We start from the raw sequence: 22,059 nt of genomic DNA, 5'->3' as shown, positions 1-22,059 counted from the left end.
AACATAAAAAAATAACATACTACTTAAAATATATATCCCTCCTAAGCTAATATATATTTATTTCCTAAATTTCTTATTCTTTTTAACCATAATTAAAAATATGTTTAATCTTTAAACATTCCATTTAATACATCTAGTCATCTAGTGCTTTAACTCTTATTCAAAACATTTTATATCTGTTATAATTTTCTTAAATACAATCACATTTCTTTTATCTAAGTCATTTCAACTTTTTTATCAAGAAAGAGAACAAAAAAAGGAAAAAAGCACACTATATTATTTAGGGAATTCATCCCTCTTGAATGATATATATATATATATGGAAAAGTGTAATGTCAAGGTGTATTCAATTAGACATCTGTCTGAAAAACTTCTTGCATATATATATATATATATTAGAAATAAAAGCAAAAATGCGACTCTTGGGAATATTCATATTGTCCAAATAATAATGATCACCAAGAGAATATCTATCAAAAATAGAATTTAATCCACCGAGCTTTCGTCAAATACACTTGACATCGTCAGGGTTAAAAGGCAAACGCCGGGGGGGGAGTCTTATATACAGTTGTTTAATGCCTGTTTCCGGCTCCTGGAGCACGTCATAGGCCCCAGCTGATCGGGTTGAGTCCTAAGCATACGCCCCACATCAGCATCTGTCCCCGTTCCATTGCTGGTTTGCGTTCGATTATATGTTGCTTCGCTAGCTGTTACCGGGTTGGGGGTCCAGATCCTTTTTCCTTCCCTGCTCATAACCCCTCCACCATCCCACACACAACTTCCCTTTGTGGGTGGGGGTGGGCAATTATCTGCACTGCTTTCAATATCCCTGCAAGCCTCAAGGCTGCTTTGATCTTGTTTTCCTATCCCTCGGGATTGGCATTAAACAACTGTATATAAGACTCCCCCCCGGCGTTTGCCTTTTAACCCTGACGATGTCAAGTGTATTTGACGAAAGCTCGGTGGATTAAATTCTATTTTTGATAGATATTCTCTTGGTGATCATTATTATTTGGACAATATATATATATATATATATATATATATATATATATATATATATATATATATATATATATATAAATGGAATGAATAAAGCGCGTTCACCAGGAGAGTTTAAAGTTAAAATACTTTAATTAAAGTATTTTACTATATTAAAAGGTTGCCAAGCTTTCGTTGGGAAAACTCCCCAACATCTTCAGGGCTGAGAGACCGTTTCTAACAAGGTGATTCAAACGGGTTCCATAGACGTCTGTGCGTCTTGTTAGAAACGGTCTCTCAGCCCTGAAGATGTTGGGGAGTTTTCCCAACGAAAGCTTGGCAACCTTTTAATATAGTAAAATACTTTAATTGAAGTATTTTAACTTTAAACTCTCCTGGTGAACGCGCTTTATTCAGTCCATTTATAATTATGCCCGGGAGTCGCATTTTCACCATCATTATTGAATATATATATATATATATATATATATATATATATATATATATATATATATATATATATATATATATATATTCAATGATGCAATCTTCGATCTCCGGGAAGAGTATACTCCAGTTATTTATTGTTAAAACCACATTTAAAACAATAAAAACAGTTATATACAAAAATTAAAACAACTTAGCTTTCGCTGTTTTAATTTTTGTATATAACTGTTTTTATTGTTTTAAATGTGGTTTTAACAATAAATAACTGGAGTATACTCTTCCCGGAGATCGAAGATTGCATCATTGAACAAATATGCCCGGGATTCGTATTTTTATAACCATTAAGGATATATATATATATATATATATATATATATATATATATATATATATATATATATATATTGATTTTTTAAAACATAAATCACTTAATAATTGGTGAACAGTGTGTTGTTGGGTTACATTTGTAAAACAATCACTAACAATTGATTTCTGTAATCCATAATCCACATAATAGTTTTAGTTGATTTCCTCTTTTCCCAAAATATCCTCTTTTGCAAACATTGAGTTAATACAATTCTTATTGTTGTGATAGATAACAATTAAATATATAATTTTCCCAATATTCCTAAAAATAATAATCACATCAATATAATATTTCTTTTCTATCCAATCATTCTGGTTGCCTTATCATAGATCCTGTACAGTCCTTATTTTAATTTCTTTCTCCCACCAAATTCTAGATATTCTTACTGGTTAAGATTTTCTCAAAAATTGATTACATTTAATTATTTAACTCTATTTTTCCATATGAACCATCTCACACTTTTACATTTCTTTAGAAATAGATAAAACAGTAGAAAAAAAGAAAGAAAAGCAAGGGTAAAGAAGCATAAAAAATAACATACTACTTAAAATATGTATCCCTCCTAAGCTAATATGTATTTATTTCCTAAATTTCTTATTCTTTTTTACCATAATTCAAAATATGTTTAATCTTTAAACATTCCATTTAATACATCTAGTCATTTAGTCCTTTAACTCTTATTCAAAACATTTTATCCGTTATAATTTTCTTAAACTCAATCACATTTAAATATCTAAAACATTTCCTTTATCTAAGTCCTTTTTCTATTACTCATATCAAGGAAGGGAACAAAAAAGGGAAAAAAGCATACTATATTATATTTAGAGAATTCATCCCTTTTAGAGTAACATATATATTCCAAAACTTTTCTATTTCTTTAACCATATTCAAACAAATGTTTCTTTTTTAAGTATTCTTATCTATTTTCAGCTTCCATTTTAGTCTTTTTCTTTTGCCCAGTGTCTTTCTTAATCAATGTATTTTGCCGAATCAAAAAGTTTTTCCATATGTTTGTAAATGTTGCTGTAGATATAAAAAATAAATCAGGAAAAGTGTCTTTGTATCGGACTTCTGCCTTTCCACGTTTGTTGAAAATCTTTTTCTTTTTCTTTCTCTCCGGTTCTCTTATCATTTCCTTTCTCTCCAATGTTCCTGATATCTCTACAGTCCATTTTATCCAATCTGTTTTCATGTCCTCAGATTTATTTTGCAGTGTTAAGAGATACATTGTTTTTTCCAGTTCTTGTGAATATTTCTCACTTGTTGTTGTTGTTGTTAATTGCGAAGTCGTGTCCGACCCATCGCGACCCCATGGACAATGTTCCTCCAGGTCTTCCTGTCCTCTACCATCTTCTGGAGTCCATTTAAATTCACACCTACTGCTTCAGTGACTCCATCCAGCCATCTCATTCTCTGTCGTCCCCTTCTTCTATTGCCCTCAATCTTTCCCAGCATTAGGCTCTTCTCCAGTGAGTCCTTCCTTCTCATTAGGTGGCCAAAGTATTTGAGTTTCAACTTCAGGATCTGGCCTTCTAAAGAGCAGTCGGGGTTGATCTCTTCTAGGACTGACCGGTTTGAACGCCTTGCAGTCCAAGGGACTCGCAGGAGTCTTCTCCAGCACCATAGTTCAAAGGCCTCAATTCTTTTGCGTTCAGCCTTTCTTATGGTCCAACTTTCACAACCATACATTGCAACTGGGAAAACCATGGCCTGGACTATACGCACTTTTGTTGGCAGGGTGATGTCTCTGCTTTTTAGTATGCTGTCTAGATTTGCCATAGCTTTCCTCCCCAGGAGCAAGCGTCTTTTAATTTCTTGGCTGCAGTCCCCATCTGAGGTGATCTTGGAGCCCAGAAAAATAAAATCTGTCACTACCTCCATTTCTTCCCCATCTATTTGCCAGGAATTGAGAGGGCCGGATGCCATGATTTTGGTTTTCTTAATGTTGAGTTTCAAGCCAACTTTTGCACTCTCCTTCTTCACCCGCATCAAGAGGCTCTTTAGTTCCTCTTCACTTTCTGCCATTAGAGTGGTATCATCTGCATATCTTAGGTTGTTGATATTTCTCCCGGCAATCTTAATTCCAACTTTTGATTCATCTAGTCCTGCCTTTCTCATGATGTGCTCTGCATATAAGTTAAATAGGCAGGGCGACAGTATACAGCCTTGCCGGACTCCTTTTCCAATTTTGAACCAATCAGTGGTTCCGTGTTCGGTTCTCACTGTTGCTTCTTGACCCGCATATAGGTTTCTCAAGAAACAAATGAGATGGTCTGGGTTAGGGTATTTCTCTATTTCTCACTAGGGTTAAATAATGTTTCCTTGTTTTGTTAAGTTCTATCTTTAAGTCTCTATTCTCAGTTCTATATCCATTTATCTGTTTTATCTGCTCCTTCTCTGTTGTTGTTTTCTGGAATTTTTTTTGTTGTAGAGTTAACTTGAAAATAGATTGATTTATATTTTCAAAATTGTTTTGATTTCTTTGTGGTTTAAAGTCGTAGTTGTTTGAATTAGTTGCAGTATACTATATATCTCCTCCTGTGACATATTTATGTTTTCTTGATATGTTCTTTCTACATATCTCTGATCCATGATGGCCAAGAATTTGAGTTTTCCTCTTCCTTTCTTTTCTCTGTAAATAGCTTTAGAGTCCCAATTAGGTAGATATTTATAATCCAAATAGTTCAAAAAATATTTTTTTCTGAAATTTATAATTCTCTCTGTGTCTACAGCCCAGATTATTTTCTTTTTTTGTCACAGCTGTTCTTTGTTGTTAAAACTTTGAAGGTCACAAACACAGATTAGGTTTCCCCAGGTTTTGCCAAGTCTTATATTAAAGTCATAGCTGTCATAGTCTTCATCTACTACTAGGTGTTAGCAACTATTTGTTTTTCAATTTCCAAAATAAACAATTATCTTTAAAATGAGAGTCTTGACCATTCAAACAATTTTAGATTTATCCAGATTTAAGTTTTAAAGTTCAGGTTTTATATTTATTTCACTTCCATATATTTTGATCCTCCATAAAAAGATTAATTCGCCGCTTCTGTTAGTATAAAGGTGAGGTGGAAATCCCCCTCCTTCCCTTTCGGAGGTATTTTGCTTCTTGGGGATTTTTTTCCAGGAAATTAAATGTAGAATAGAAAAGAGAACATCAAATTCCTCACCCAGTTTCAAGTACATTGTTCGCAGGTGTGCTGGTTAGTGCTTTTGTACTTCAATTGCTAATAGTTTGGGTTGGTCGATGCAATATGGCCAGCCTTTCTCCTGTCATGTTAGAAGGCTTTCCCCAAGTTGAATGGAATGGCCATTACCATTCCAGAATCGCTGGAGCACCGTTCTTTCTTCGTCGCCTCTCCAGGGCAACTTAGATCTATTTAGGGACCCCAGGCAGGGCAAAATTAGCTGCAGGGATGCGGAGAATCTGCAAGCCTGTAACTGGTTGCTACCGCGCAAAACCAGAAGTTCTGGGTCTCTAGTTTCCTGGATCTATTTTTTCCTTTTTTTTCCAGTACTCTGGTAGTTCCCCACTGCTCCAGGATCTTTGAAAAATATAGTTCAGTGGTTCTGAGATCATGTCTGACAGTTACTTCAGAACCTTGGGGTGTAATCCATCTGGTCCTGGTGATTTGAACTCATCTAAGGTGGACAGGTGCTCACTTACCATTTTCTTGCCTATTTTAGCTTTTATTCCTAATCTGTTTTTTACGGTACTGTTTTTGATAGGTTGGACTGTTGTTGTTTTTTTTTTTGCATAAAGATGGATGCAAAAAAAAAATGAGTTAAGCCATTCTGCTTCCTTCCTTCTTGCCATTTTCTCCCATTAATGGACCAATTGTTTCCTTGATTTTTTTTTCTTGTTTTGAAAGAAAGCTTTTTGTGTTATTTTTGACTTTTGTCAGAAGCCTTAGTTCATTTTGAGCCTTAGCTTTCCTCACCTCATCTTTGCAGGCTCGGGCTATTTGCTGATATTCTGCCTTAATTATGTGTTCATTTTTCACTTTTTATACTTGTCCTTTTTGTCTTTCAATTTATCAGAGTTCTTTATGCAACCATGTTGGTTTCTTTTGACAACTGTTACTTTTCTATTGGTATTGTGCTAGAGTGGGCTTTTATAATCTCACTTTTCAAAGCTTCCCAAGCTTCTTGGCTTGTTTTCCCCTTGAGGATTCTCATCCTTGGAATCCTTCCCAAACTCTCTAAGTTTATTAGCTCTCTTAAAGTCCAAGATTCTAGTTTGACTTTGTTCTATTGCTTGTGCTTGCATAATGTTGTAAGAGATAATTCACTAAATTCTGGAGCTGTTGTGATAATTCATCATCAAAATATTTATCATAAATCCCGGAAAGACTGTCTGGCTCAGGGTTTTTCCCTAATTTGATTTTTTTCTCTCTATAACTTGTGAAATTTCCATCATCGTAATTGGTCTCTCCATAAGACCTCTTTGCATATCTGTAAGATGTGGTAGGTTCTGTTTTTGGAAATAACCTTCTATTCCCCCCCCCAAATGTCAGACCCTTTGTATAAATCAGCATTGTAATGATAAAGGTTTTTTGTATTGCCAAATTATCTGTTATAACTACGTCACTCTCCTAAAGTTTAAAAATCATCTTCGTCTCTCTTTCCTTCTTTAATATCTACTGTATGCCAACCATCTTCCCAGCTTATTTGCATGTTCAGAGTTCCTTTCCTTAAAGAAATTCAATGTGTTCTCCAATTGTCTAACTTTATTCACAGATAATTGCTGTTGAATAAGTTTAATTTCATTTAGAATGTTTATCTTTGTAGATAGAAATTCTTCTTTATTTTTAGTTTCCTGTAAGATCTCATGGATTTTTTCCCCCTGCAAACAGAAGTTTTACAAAGACCTTGAATTTCTAGACAAGGCAGGTGAGCTGTTTACTTTTACTTTTTCAAATGTAGCTGAAACCATAACCATTTATTTAAGCCACAGGCATATTTGCTGACAATATAATCAGATTTAAAGTTGCTGGGAAATGAAGAGAACAATTAGTAATCATGTTACTAATTGCCAGCCAGAACATAAATAAACTTCAGGAAATGCATTAAAAAATGAATTCTCAACTAATTTTGATAACCGCTAAATAGCACTCTTTGTCTGATGATAAGATAAGATAAGGAACAGAGAGGAGAGGAAAGGAGAGGAGAGGAGAGGAGAGGAGAGGAGAGGAGAGGAGAGGAGAGGAGAGGAGAGGAAAGGAAAGGAAAGGAAAGGAAAGGAAGCACTTTGATGGCTTGGAGAGTATTGGGGCTACACATACTTCAAAAATGAGTCAGAAGCCAGCCTTAGAGTTTTGTTATACTATTCACTGAAACAGTTTGGTTCTTTTCAAACCTTTGCATGAACTGAAAAAAAGGTGTAACTCTTCTAAAGTCTGCCCTCCCCTAATTTATAGGGCAACCCATTTCACAGCTATTTCTCTGGGCAGTATACAAATTAAAAACTAACAATTAAAACGATCCAAATAATATATGCCCAAGGTTGCAAACAGAACAGTAGTATTACATGGGTATAATGAGGATTGCCAAAAACTGACAGGGCCACGTCATTCTGGACTAGCTGCAACTTTCAAATGCTGGTCCCATGTAAAGCACATTACAGTAATCCACACAGGTAGTAAATAAAGCAGGGGTCATTGTGAGTGAGGCCTCCTGGTTGAGGAATGGGTACTATTGGTGCATATAAAAGTCCTCCTGGCCATGCCTGGCACCTTCTCTTTGAGCAGCTATTATGAATGCAGGAGGATCCCAAATTGCATTCCCACTCCAGCTGGGAAAGTACAGCCCCACAAAGAATTTAAGATGAAGCATCCCCAAATTGGGGATGGGGTCTTAAAACCCACAGCCACTCAGTCTTGGCAGGATTCAGCCAAAGTCTATTCTTTCCCATCCAGATCGACAGAGTCTCCTGGCATTGGGAAAGAATCTAATGGCATCACTTGGTTAGCCCGTGACAAAGATGTATAGCTGGGTGTCATTGTTATACTGACCATTTTTGACCCACGTCCATGGATGACCTCAACTACAGCTTCATATAGATGATAAATAAGAGGAGGGGAAGAGAGGAGCCCTGAGGCAGAACATAAAGGAGGGACCTCCAGACTTGATCCTTCCCCTCTACCAACACTGACTGGAACCAGCCTGAAAGAAAGGAGGAGAACCATCACTGCACCATGACATCTTCTCCCAATTCCGGGGTCAGCCCAGAAGTATACCATGAAAGCCACTGAGAAATCAAGGAAGGCCAGGATGGATGCAGTGGTCATCAACAAGTAGTATCAATGTTGTTTCAGTAGTATGACCAGGTTTAAATCTAGACATAGAGGGAAACAGGTAATCCACTTGATCCAGAGTCCTTTCAATTTGTAAGCTGGCCACAACAACTTTTCCTAAAAAGGGAAGGTTAGAGGCTGGATGAGATTTGTTCAGATCCATTGGGTCCTGGATTAGCCTTTTGAGGAGAAGGTAGTATTTAGATGGAAGACCATAAAAATGCTCTTAACTATAAGTAGACTGAGAAGTAGAAAACAATCCCAGAAACCCCAAATGAAGAACAGCAGGTAGTAACTCTTCCACACTGAATTCTTTATTGTTTCACATCTATGGACAAATTTTTGCCAGACTGAACACTCCACTGTCTGTATCTACAATATGCTCAGTAAACTCTTAGGGAGGACCTGTCTTCACCCTTTTTTCCCCACACATGTGATAGCTGGGCTAAGCTACCTCTTATCCTCTGGGATGTAGCCCCCCCCCCTTCCTGGGGAATCCACTTTTACTACACTTCATCATAAAAAGAGACAATAAAAACAAAAGGATGTGAAAACAACACAATACAGAATAACTCTTCTGTATAGCATTGTTGCAAGGAAGCAATATTGTATGGCCCCAAAGTCAGTAAAAATAATGTTCAACCCAAAGGGGACTTCTTTAAAATGACTTTGGCCTTATCAGTGTCATTTACCAGTCCACACTTACAATTTCTGGGTGTTTTAGTATATCTAGATTCTATAATAGCAATTTCTGCATGACAAAAAAACAACAACAAAAAAAACAGGATGGTGGCCACACACACATCCAATTGAAGCCCACCTCTTTATACTAGTATGTGAGGTCGACATCCTTACAAAAGGGGAAGGACTTTTCCATGAGTCACAGCTACCTTCTTAATTTTTTGATCTTTTTCACTTATCAATGGGTCAAGCCCAAAAATCAAGAATGACACATGATGATTCTTCCAAGCTGAGTTCTTTATTGTTTCACACCTATCTTGCCTGACTAAGCAACTATCTGCATCTACCATGTACTCTGAGAACTACTAGGAAGACGCTCTAACACCCTCTTTCTCTAACACAAAATATTTTGACTGAGTTGCCTCTTATTCTTCTGGAATGTATGCCTGGGAGTCTATCTTCACACCCCTATTACTACTCATCACAGACTGCTTTCTGAAGCACCTTATCTGCCTTTTTGATATAATTCTAACTGTTCCTCTGCAGACTGCTGAGAAAATAACATTTTAACATCTAGTTTAGAAACAGGAATTGAGGCATCTTGGGCTAACATCTTGCCTTCACATGGTAGGCAATATCTGCTGGAATTGGTTTTCATACATGCCAGCAAAAGAATTTCATATTCATGGTGAAATTGGAAGAAAGCAATCTTGGATAATCCCCCAAAAGATGGTAGATTAAATAAATACCTATCTCCAGGAAAAAGTTCAGGAAATAGAAGAATTTCCTTGGCACAAGAAAGTTTTAGCTCTTTGGAAACTGAGGGTCCTTACTACTCTGCTCTGATGATTTGATCTTAGCCACAGAAATGTGTTCATTTAGTGCCTGCAAAAGTTGTCCTACTTGAAGGAATACTTATTATCGGGTTTAGATGGAACAGAAAATCATGCTTTTAGTCAGTAGAATTTTAATAAAACAATTTGTATTGTCTTTATTGATGTTCGTGTGGTTTTTCTGAGAATATTTCAAGCCAGCCAATATTGACTGATGACCAACCAAATGAAATGTTTGAATTTCTATTTGATTTTTCTTCAGGTTAAATAAAAGCATTGGGGAAGATGTCCAGAACCTTATTGAGGTTAGGGCAATATTTATTTTTTGGCTTAGAGGAATATTTATTCATTAATTTATAGGAGATTATGTCTGTCACATTGCAAGTGATCCATATGTTTTCTATTTGACCAGTGTGGAAGGGGGAAAAAAATACTAGATTTAGGAGTTAGTAGAACAGAAGATATTCTTACTTGTTCTGGATCAAGTTACAGCAAGATCCATGGGAAGAAAATAAAAAAATAATTTGAATATTTATAGGTTCTGCTCAAATAGCTAGGTGCTTTTAAAAGATTGAGTAGAGTTCAATGTTCCCAAGTTAATCTTTCACTATGAGCCACTGAAAAATGTTTGTGTGTTTTTTTTTTTAAATCACAACCGGGAACAAGCTGTTAGGAAAGTGTGAAGGCAAAATTAAATTAGCTGAATGAAAAAGAATGGACATTGTACTTTACAGAGAGAGCAGTGTTGGTTTATGATAGCATACATTAGAAGCAGACGGGTGGCACCTTATGACTAACAATGTCATTAGAAAGTATGTTTTAGTAGCTGCAGCAAATTTAATAAACGGGACAAAGAATACTGAGGATTCACTCAGACCCACAAAGCTTATGATAAATATATCTTGAGAAATTTGAAGCTGATGGTCACGAATATATGAAACCATGGTAGGAAAATGCTGGAGAAAAAGGTAAGGATTATGGGTATGGGGCTGGTGTGTGCATGTGTGTCAATCTGCATGTAGTGTGTCTATGTACCTGTGCCTACGGTGAAGAGATGGTGGACATTAGAGTAACTATAATAGATATCTTGAGATTTCAAAAAGGGGAAAGGAATACAAAGAATGGGACTGTTCAGATTTGCTAGTTAAGGATACCTTAAGTTAAGGCTACTGGAATTGGGTATGTCTAGTTTAATGAAGAGAAGGATGAGGGTGACATGATAGCAGGGTTCCAGTATCTAAGAGGTTGCCACAAAGAAGAGGGAGTCAAGCTATTCTCCAAAGCACCTGAAGGCAGGACAAGAAACAATGGATGGAAACTAATCAAGGAAAGAAGCAACCTAGAACTAAGGAGAAACTTCCTGACAGTTAGAACAATTAATCAGTAAAACAACCTGCCTCCAGAAGCGGTGAATGCTCCAACACTGGAAGTTTTTAAGAAGAGACTGAACAGCTATTTGTCTGAAATGGTATAGGGTTTCCTGCCTCAGCAGAGGTTTGGACTAGATGACCTCCAAGGTCCCTTCCAACTTCTTCTTCTTCTTCTTCTTCTTCTTCTTCTTCTTCTTCTTCTTCTTCTTCTTCTTCTTCTTCTTCTTATTATTATTATTATTATTATTATGGTGGATCATCGCACAGTCAGCCAGATGTTCAGACTGGATTTGGCATTTTGTCTACCTATCGAGTCCTTACCCAGGACCTGGGATAGGCAGATGTGGATGTTTGATGGTAGTACAGGTATCGTCGCAGGATGGAAGCAGTTCCTAATAAGGCCGCCTTTTGCAATTGACTAATAGCGAATTTGTCAATGCCAATGGTGTTCAAGTGGTGCTCCAGTTGTTTTGGGATTGCACCCAAGGAGCCTATTACTATTGGTACTACCCTTGCTTGCTTTTGCCACAGTCTTTCTATTTCGATTTGTAGGTCTTTGTATTTTGTTATCTTCTCCAGTTCTTTCTCGTCTATTCTGCTGTCTCCAGGCACTGCCACGTCCACTATCCAGACTTTTTTGTCTTTCTTATCGACAATTGTTAAGTCTGGGGTGTTATGTTGCAGGTGCTTGTCTGTTTGAATATTATTATTATTATTATTATTATTATTATTATTATTATTATTATTACTATACTACTACTACTACTACTACCACTACTACTACTACTACTACTACTACTACTACTACTACTACTACTGTTACCTGGAAAGCTAAGGATTCATAGTTAGATTCTGAAAAGAAGGATCGAAGCATTTAAAACACCCAGCTATTTCCCCATGAGAAAAGTCTTCATCTCCCAGTTTTGGTGACCTTCTCCTCTCCTTCAGAACCAAACTTCGCTTTCCACTAGAGCGGAAGCCACAAGATGCAATTCCCCCCAGTCCAATAATTGGGCAGACAAGCTGACATAGTGCCACCTGGCCAGAGACAAGGTACATCTGTGGTGTTAAGGAAGAGGAGAAGAAAGCTATGCTTTTGCTTGAAACCCTTTTGGTGAAAGATAAAGGCAAAGTCATGGCAATAGAGCAGGGGTCCTCAAATTGGCCACTTTAGGACCTGTGGACATCAACTCCCAGAATTTATGCTGGGGAATTCTGGAAGTTGAAGTCCACAGGTCTTAAAAATGGCCAGGTTTGAGACCTCTGCAAAAGAGAAAGCCAGGAGAGTTGGGACAAGAAGCAGAAGGAGGAACATTGCCCATGGCACTCTCCAACAAATGAGCCAGACTTCTCATGGGGTGAAAGATTACTAGGTTTTTTAAAATTATTATTATCATCTTCCAAAATAAGAACACTTCCACACCCCAATTTCTATCTGAATAATGGTATGGTCAAGCAATCTTAGCAACCAGCCAGGTGATTTCAAGCAGAACATTAAGATAAGAGATTTTGCTGAATCACAAAATCAGAAGGATACTAACAAACTGCATTAAAAGCTTATGCCTTGTAATCAATGTGTTAGTTATCAGACTCCTTTTGACTGGTGATTCTACAAACTAAATGTTTTAAAAGGCCTTGGTGTCCTCATTTTCTTCCATGGAACTCAGCGTGACACAATTTGGCATCTGGGACAAGCCACATTATACTTATTATTTATTAATAAGGGTGATAGGCTATTCCCAGCCAAGCCCAAAACAGCTGTAGACCTGTTTATGGATAGCATCATGAGCTTTCAGTTCTCTAAGTGGATATAAGTTAAGGTCAAGTTCCCAGCTTGTACTAAGCCATCATGTATTAGGTAAAGGGGCTGTGAAAATTAGCCATGATAATTTATCAGAATAACAGATTTGGAAGGGACCTTGGAGGTCATCTAGTCCAACCCCCTGCTCAGGCAGGAAATCCTGTACCATTTCAGACAAATTGTTGTCCAATCTCTTCTTAAAAACGTCCAGTGTCGACTATTGTTTATGGCAGGATGGGCACTCCATGGCTGATGTCTTATGTAAACTCTTCACATTGCAAGAATACACACTTCAAATTCAGTAGCAACTGGCAAATATTTGACAAAAATTACTTTTTTCCCCTTTCAAAAAGTAAGAATGAAGAGGAAAGACAAAGACAAACGGATCCTCTTTTCACCTTAAAAAAAAAAATCAATTTACCCAAACCAATCCAGGTCTCAAAACATGCAGGTGAAACTTGACCATTTTATACTGTTAAATTTAGCAAGAACTTTGTAGCTATCAGAGGAAGGGAGGCTGAAGGATATGATAAAGCAGACATGTCAAACTCGTGATGTCACATGACGTTGCGCAACGTATTGGGATGGTTTTGCCATTGCCAGCAATGAGGTGGGCGTGGCTTCTGGATGATGTGTCCAGCCCATGGGCTGGCAGTTTGACACCCCTGCCTTCCAGAAGTTTCTCTTTCCCATTTCCACCCTTATACCTAGAAAATGCCCCAAGTGGGCTGGAAAATGTCAGCCCTACCACTTCCTGTGGATACCATCAACATCAAGGTTGTTGTTTGGATGAGCCAGACATCAGTTCTTGAAACTGGAAGTGTTGTCCATCTCTGATGTACGTCCCAACAATCTGCATGTACTTTATTCAATAAACCAGAATGAAAAATTAACAAGGTTAAAATTGTTTTAAACATAATATAGTTTAGTTGTGCAAGTCCATTCTCTTTTCGTTTTAAGCAAATATCATGTTTGAACAAATGGATATTTATTAGAAGTAAATCCCATCAACATTAGTAGGTCTTACTTTTGAATAAATAAGTGTAGACTTGATCTGTCAAGAGTGTCAGTGTGATGTCGCACCTGAGTATTGAATTCAATTTACTTTTTCTTTAGGAATCTCTCTTTTGTTACAATTAAAGGTATATCCAGCCAATCCTCCATATTATATTTCCTCTACATTTTGGGGATCCTTTCTTTGTCCATGGTTTTTCATCTACCTAAGAAGATCTCTTACTACTACACATCCACTGGAACCATATTCAATTCTTCCTTGGTAAAAGAATTTCAATTCCAGCACACCACGCCTAACTATATCTTGTCCACTGAGGCTATAGATGCTGGTATCTGGACAGTGAACTCCATTGGGCGTCTTGGGAACCAGATGGGACAATATGCCACCCTTTATGCCTTAGCTAAGATCAATGGGTTTCAAGCCTACATCCATCCAGAAATGCATTCAGCTTTATCACCAATCTTCAAAATCACTTTGCCTGTGATCTCTGCTGAGGTGTTTAGGAAGATCCAGTGGAAGAAAGTTTATTTGCATGATTGGATGTCAGAGGACTATCGTCACATCGAAGGAAAATATGTCGAATTGGGGGGCTACCCTTGTTCTTACACCTTTTATCACCACCTCCGCCAGGAAATTCTAAAGGAGTTCACTTTCCATGACCACATCAAGAAAGAGGCCAATGACTACCTCCAAATCTTGCGGGCAGAACGCCATAATGTGACGTATGTTGGAGTGCATGTCCGAAGAGGGGATTATGTGAGGGTAATGCCCGAAACCTGGAAAGGTGTGGTGGCTGACAAAGGTTACTTGAAGAAAGCCATGGACTACTTTAGAAAGAAATACCTCAACCCCATCTTTGTGGTCACCAGCAATGGGATGGAGTGGTGCAGGAAGAACATTGATACTTCCAGGGGGGATGTTTATTTTGCTGGGGATGGGAAGGAAAACTATCCAGGAAAGGACTTTGCTCTCCTTGCTCATTGCAACCACACAATCATGACCATTGGGACTTTTGGCATCTGGGCTGCCTATCTAGTAGGTGGGGAGGCTGTTTATTTGGCCAATTATACCCTCCCAAACTCTCCATTTCTCAATGTCTTTAAGCCCTCTGCAGCCTTCTTACCTGAGTGGATTGGAATCCCAGCTGATCTTTCTCCGTTGCTGCCTAAATCAACTGTACAACCCTAAAATCCATAAGAATCTCCCCTCTCATAAGTTTGGGTAGAGCAGGCATGCTCCATGTCCTTTTCTGGAATATTGTCATCTAAGAGGCTCTAGGAAGCTGCTTTTCCATGGTGGTCCCTACCCTATATAACAACAACAACAACAACAATAATAATACATCTAACAATGAATCCTTATCTTTCCAGATGATGATGATGATGATGATGATGATGATGAAAGGGACCGTGGAGGTCTTCTAGTCCAACCTCCTGCTCAGGCAGGAAACCCTATACCATTTCAGACAAATGATTGTCCAGTCTCTTCTTAAAAACTTCCAGTTTTGGAGCATTCACCACTTCTGGAGGCAGGTTGTTCCACTGGTTAATTGTTCTAACTGTCAGGAAGTTTCTCCTTAGTTCTAGGTTGCTTCTCTCCTTGGTTAGTTTCCATCTGTTGCTTCTTGTCCTGCCTTCAAGCGCTTTGGAAAATAGTTTGACTCCCTCTTCTTTGTGGCAAGCCCTGACGTCCTTCCCCCATGAACTGGCAGACTGCTACCCTTTTAGCCTACTGCAGTGTTTCCCAAACTTGACAATTTTAAGGCATGAGGACTTCAACTCCCAGAATTCCACAGCCAGCAACGCTGGCTGTGGAATTCTGGGAGTTGAAGTCCACATGCCTTAAAATTGTCAAGTTTGGGAAACACTGGCCTACTGGAAGGCCATAAAGTGTTGGCTCTTTCCCCTGAGGCACTGGGGCAGACTGCAATGGGAGGTTGTGAATGGTCGCTGGAGCATCCCAGGAGGATGACTGAAGCACTGGATTTTAGTCTGCTTTTTATGGGTTTTATAGTTTTTTGAGGGGTGCTGTTGTTGTGAGCTACCCAGAGCCATACAAATTGGTCAGATAAATAAACTGGAACAAACAGTTGTGACTCACATTTAATCAGATACTACTAAAAAGATGCACTTACGACCAGTCACTTAGTGAAGTAAAGGCAGAATTCTCAAGGGCTATTTATGACTCTGTTACGAAGTTCTGACAGGTACACCCCCTCCCCTTTCCCACGGTCATGTGAACCGCATGTCAGAGGCAACAACCATCCTGCATTTACAGCTGTTTGCCGAATCCCTCAGTCACATGACTGAATTTTACCACATTTTTGCAGAAAATTGGCCAGATTTTTCAAAACTGGCCCATAGCCCTTAATAAAGTGGCTCAATGGGGGTCACTTTACACTTTAACGATGGCATTTACTTTATGGCTCTGGTGCTTGCTTTACAATTGTGACGTTCGTTTTATGACTGCGACAACCGCTACAAAGAAGATCATAAAATCACTTTGGTCCAATGGATGACTCATTTTACAACCACTGTAAGATAAAGTAACTTATGTAACTCTGAGTTCGATGTACAAGAGAGCTTCCTATTTAAATTCCTTATGCTTACTGCTTACTTGAAGCAAAGATCTACATTGTTTTATAAAAATCTCTGCCTAGATCATCCATTATGATTTGTACTATTGTACAGTATATAAATTACTCTTCTTTGTTGGGAAATGAACATTTAATTTTCTATTATCTTAGCCCTTGACTTTGGTTATTTGTTGGAATAAAAGGTTTCAGAATTCATTTAGTCTCTGGACTCAGCTTTCTTTTTTCCACTGAATTATGAAAGAATGGTAATCCCATTTATTTTGAGATTAGTTTCAATACCTGCACTAAATGCTTCAAAACATATACAGATAACATATGCAATAGTTTTGACCCTCTCACTCATAAAAAGTTTGTGTTATAGGATAACATTTTAGAAAAGCTGATAAATTCAGTTTCTTCTTTTTAAGCCAAGCCTCACATAAATATTATTTGGACCAAGTAAATACTGATGAATTAGGTTTAAAAACTTTTATATAACTGGAAGCTGAGATTGATTTATCCTAAGTGTTTCTTGATATTTTATTAAGCCTCTCAAATCTGCTCTATTTATTCTATTTCTCTTGCTATATTTGAGGTAACACACATTAGAGGTTTTGGAGAATGGAAAATGAGGCTTTTAGATGGAGGGATTGGGTGATACTAGTTAATTACTTGAGAAACTTCAAGTGAACGTAAAATTGTTCTGCTTGGATTCCCCAGTAGCAAAATAGATGCTGAATATCAAAAGATAGAGAATGAGAGACTGACGAAAAATGAATAACTTTCCAAGATTTGAATATTTATTTTATTTTATTTATTTATTTATGAGACTTATATACCGCTTTAAGTGCAAGCACTCTCTAAGCGGTGTACACCAGTAAGCAATGTATATATATATTTACATTGCCCCCAACAATCTGGGTCCTCATTTTACCTACCCTGGAAGGATGGAAGGCTGAGTCAACCTTGAGCCGGTGAGATTTGAACCGCTGACCTGCTGAACACAGTCAGCTAAAGTGGCCTGCAGTACTAAACCTAAAATTGTGCAGCATCCATTCTTTTTTCCAGTATTTAACTCACAATAGATGAACATCAACAGCAATTTGTGAGTTTTCCAAAGCAAAATTAATAACTGAAATAACTTTTGTCCAAAATGGAGCTGCTATTATACAAAACCATGTCCTATAATTTTCGTATTCAGTGACACTTCTAACAATCAGCAATCTTTTTTTTTCCTGAAAAAGGGGGCATTAATCTCAACAAAGTCATACTTTATTGAATTAATTCTGATTTTAAATGTAAATAGTCTTTTGTAGACATACAAGTATCAATAGTTGAAGCCTTTACTCTTTTCTTTCCTGTTTTTCTAATCAACTAATTTAGTATAGTATAAGAAACATAGCTTGATACAATAAAACATATTTATTGGCAGTCTCACTTGCAACATATGGGGTATAAGAGAGAGGGAGCATCAGCCTTGTGAGGCAGTCGCTAAAGGAAGCCAACCAGATGAACTAATTCTATTTTATTGCAAGATTGCACTAACAGAATCTCTCATTGCTTAGCTTTACAGATCAAGAAACTAGGAAGGATCCCTTCTGAGATATTTGCCATGCCCACAGATTCTGTTATTATACTCTATAACCGAAAGTAGAATTCCAGTATGAATGAAGGTGAATACAAGTGTCCCAAGATAATGTTGCAGGATCCAATATGGGTCAGTCACCGGGAAAAAGTTTTGTCTTCCGAGCTTTTGGACCCGTGCTGGAGCCCATCCTTTGGGAACTTCTCTCTAACAGAGTGTGTGCTGTTCTGTGTGTGTATTTACAGTGCCTGTTGTAAGTGGCTTTTCAAATATTGATTGGGGTATGTTGATAGCTGGCTTTTAAGTCGTTAACTGTCATTTGCTTGTGCTGCCCAGCCTTGGCCTGACTGACGAGGCTGGTGGCAAATCAGGACTCCTATTGAACAATGAACAAGGACACACATTCAGTTTTGCAGCTACTAAGATTGTTGGATGAGCAAGCACAAAAACAGCCAGGGAAGTGATTGAAGCCTGGAAAACAGGCCCCTCGTCAGTCAACAGGAGTGCTGATTTACCACCAGCCTATCAAAAGTACTTAGAAGGTGAGGGCTGGGCAGCACAAGCAAATGACAGCTAACATACCCCAATCAATGTATAAAAGGCCACTTACAACAGGCACTATAAATACACACTCTGGCTAGAGAGAAGTTCCCTGATGATGGGTTCCAGCATGAGTCCAAAAGCTCAGAAGACAAAGCTTCTTCTGGTCCTGGTGCTGACCCAGAATCCTAGTCTTGTTGTATCTGTTTTCCGACCTGGCCTATTCAAAGAATTGACAGGATTTGCTCTGAAAAACATAAATATAAGCCAAAATCTGAATTTGGGGGATCTATAAGTATTTTAGAGTCAGTGGTAGTAGTAGGTTAAACTAAATGAGATACCAGATGGAGCATTGCAATGAAAGTCTATGGAGATGCTCAATCATCCAGGTCATGGTTGCCCCAAAGCTGTTTTTTTTTTTTTCTCCAAAAAGCAACTGGAAACTGAGTTAGAACTGAAGGAGCTTCTTGAATGAGAAGCGAAATATTTTCAAAGGAAAAAACCAAGGAAGTCCAGTTGTTGGATCAATGTTGCATGTGGGTTCAAAAACAGCATAGCTTGCGCCATGACGCTCTATCAGTCATCTTGTCAGTGCTGATTTCCTTTCCTGAAGATCCCATTCTTGGGACTTGATGTTTCCTTAGACCAAAGACTATGGCCCTTTTATGACTTCTGGGCTTCAGCTCCCAGAATTCCTGAGCCAGTCAGGCTGAGAGCCATAGTTCCCAACCCCTGCCTTAGATAGTTGTGGTGTAAGAGTAGACTTTGGTTTACAGCATGAAAACTGTATGGTAAGATAAAATAAGATAAGATAAGATAACCTTTATTATCATTTTTTTACTATGGGCACAAGGGCACACATCAAAAATGAAATTTAGTTGCCCGCTCTCAAAGTGAAACACATACATGACATACACCTAAACATACTATGAACAACATATGTATAGACCCACATCCCTACACATAAGTAGCAATAAATATTAAACACTGTCCATCTTAAATATATAATGGAAGGAGGAAGCTTAAGAGTTTGCAAGGTTAATGTTGTATGGAATGAAACTCTGGCTGAATCTGGATGTTCTGCTACGGATACCACGAAGCCTTCTCCCAAGGTAATAAGGAAAACAGGTCATGAAGAGGATGTGTAGTGTCCCAAATAATCTTGCGGACCCTGCTCAAGCAACGCTTCTGTGCTCTGTCCGGTGCTATGGGAGGGAGGGAGCTGCCAATGATCTTTTTGGCCATTCTCACCACTCTCTGCACCGCCTTCCTGTCTGAAGCAGTGATGCCTCCAAGGCAGACTGTGATGCTGTATGACATGATGCTCTCGATCATCTCCCTGTAGAAAGTGGTCAGGACAGGGGAAGGAAGATGTGCTTTTCTCATGTGATGCAGAAAATGCAGGCACTGCTGTGCCTGCTTCACCAGTTTCTCACTTTGAGCGACCAAGTCAGCCTACTCGTTAGCTGCATACCCAGGAATTTGATGCTGGTAACCATCTCCACAGGTGAATCATTAATGATCTCTTTGGTTTTTCCGGTATTTAAAATTAGGCTGTTTTCCTTACACCAGTTCACCAACCCCTCAACCTCCTTGCGATAAGCTTCCACCTTGTCATCCTGAATAAGGCCCACTACTGTTGTATCATCTGCGAACTTCACAATATGATTGGTGGCAAACCTAGCACAACAGTTCTTCCTTAAAGTCAACTCCCCCTTCCAGCACTGATGATGTTACTTAGTAGGGTAATGAAACATTTGCAAGAAAACACCCACGTTCAGAGTAACTATCAAAAATGAGGGGGAGGAGCATCCCAAAGAAATGGGACGTTAGTCATAAACGTCAGCAGATCTATTAGCCTGGTGTGCCTTGCCCAAATAAAACCCAAGTTGGAAAAATAGATTAAAATCTCTTTATTCATTTACACAAGTAGAGAGAAGCATTCATGGAAAAGAGGTGGAGATTTATTTTATATACAGTTCAAACATATTGGGATTGGAATGAGTTATTTCATTGGTTAACATATTTACACATGCTGATGTAGCACACATGCTCAGTAACTTTAGTAGCAAGTTAACATTCCATAGTACCTACAATATTCTATATTCATATTAGTATTATGTTAATACTTATCTTCATATTCTGGAGGTGTGGTTCTCACACCTAAAGTTCAAGTTAATATACCGATGGGAGAAAATCCTCATCTTTGGCAAGTTTGAACCAGTTCTTATCAGACTCTATGTTCCTTATCGAGAGCTTGTTTTAGTTATTTCAAAAACATTTTAATCTACTGGTAGCATTAATCAAAGAAACTCCTAGTTACTGAAAATATTAATCAAGGAGGCTCCCCTTGGATGCTACCATCAAAACCAGACCTTTGGGAGCAAAACCTAACAGTAGCTTAATAGCAGCAATACTCGCATAACACTAAGGTTTGTTGAATAATCCACAGTGGCTGGAGAAACATTGATTGCCAAACCTTAAAACAGAAGTGCATAGTCTGAAATATCAATGGAGCAGGCAGTCCAGTAAAATCTCAGATGTGGCTTGTGAGAATCTTGAATCTAGTTCCTCTGTAGTTAATACCTGTTTTTTTTAACGTTTTATCCATGGTTACTTTATCCATCTTTGCTTTCAGGATCAGCACTTTTCTCACTTGGTTTGTTGAACTGCTTGCGTTATGATGCATTTTATTGCACCAGGTTGTTCCTTGCTTTATGGATTTTTTTTAAGAAGCTGTCTCGGGTGATTTTCAAGCTTAAGGACAGCATATAAAATTTCTAATAATAGCTGATGCAACAACATCATAATACCATTGAGTCCATCTAATGCAGGGGTCCGCAACCTGTGGACCATGGTCCAATAGTGGGCCGTGACAGGTTTGCAACCAGGCTGTGGAAACAGCTGGTGAGCGCACAGACATGCATCCTCACTTGCGCAAGCAGTGGGCGAGCACATGTGGGCACTCCATTTAAATGAGTGGCAGGCATTCATGCATGCCGCTTGTACAAATGGAGCTGCATGCATGGTTGCTGGCCGCTTGCGTGGAACCATCCTTTCTTCCCCCCACCCGCTGGTCCGCAGACCCAGAAATGTTGGGGAACTCTGACCTAATGGTTAACTGTGGAATGGTTTTGTGCCTTCTTTTTAATCCTGTTTTGTTTTTCTTTCTTTATGACTCAAGAATATAACTGCCTTTCTATATCAGCTTGTATTTGACCACAGGAAGTTTTTTCCTACAGATTGAGGGAGCTCCAATCAGCTTGGTATTAGGGCAGGATGGTAGATAAGGAAACATCCACTTCATTTATAATCTGTAAGCTCCAGTTAGTTTTATCTTTTTTAAAAAAAAATCTAATCAAGTATCTAAAAATTGTCTGAAAACTTTATAAATATAAAATAGCTCTGTAATATGTTTGAATATTAGTAGCTCACGTTGGTAGTTGGGCTGTTGGTTTGATATCCAAGCTTGGCGATTTGGCTGCAAATATTTTGTCTCCATTTAGGGCAGTGGTTCTCAACCTTTTTAATGCCACGACCCCCAACCGGTCGTAAGTCGAGGACTACTCAA

At 38.2% G+C, this 22,059-nt stretch overlaps 2 protein-coding genes across 3 annotated transcripts in view; both read left to right on the top strand.

The window, feature by feature from the left end:
- The first annotated feature begins 10,432 nt into the window (after window positions 1-10,432).
- Window positions 10,433-15,275, top strand: FUT2 (fucosyltransferase 2). The gene is made up of 2 exons (XM_039335132.1): window positions 10,433-10,570; window positions 13,890-15,275. The coding sequence occupies exons 1-2, from the start codon at window positions 10,545-10,547 to the stop codon at window positions 14,974-14,976; spliced, it is 1,113 nt and encodes a 370-aa protein (XP_039191066.1). The 5' UTR covers window positions 10,433-10,544; the 3' UTR covers window positions 14,977-15,275.
- Window positions 10,463-22,059, top strand: part of KCNJ14 (potassium inwardly rectifying channel subfamily J member 14) — a 74,857-nt gene continuing 63,260 nt past the window's right edge. Inside the window, exon 1 of one of the 2 annotated variants that reach the window (XM_039335126.1) lies at window positions 10,463-10,570. The gene's annotated coding sequence lies outside the window, so the exon portion shown is untranslated. The remainder of the gene's footprint in view (window positions 10,571-22,059) is intronic. The other variant, XM_039335130.1, reaches the window with a different exon arrangement.

Source organism: Crotalus tigris, unplaced genomic scaffold (assembly GCF_016545835.1).
Source record: "Crotalus tigris isolate CLP2741 ecotype Arizona unplaced genomic scaffold, ASM1654583v1 scf7180000017639.5415321, whole genome shotgun sequence".
NCBI classification, from domain to species: Eukaryota; Metazoa; Chordata; class Lepidosauria; order Squamata; family Viperidae; genus Crotalus; species Crotalus tigris.
The sequence above is the reverse complement of the archived record's forward strand: the minus strand, read 5'-3'. Positions and strand labels throughout refer to the sequence as shown.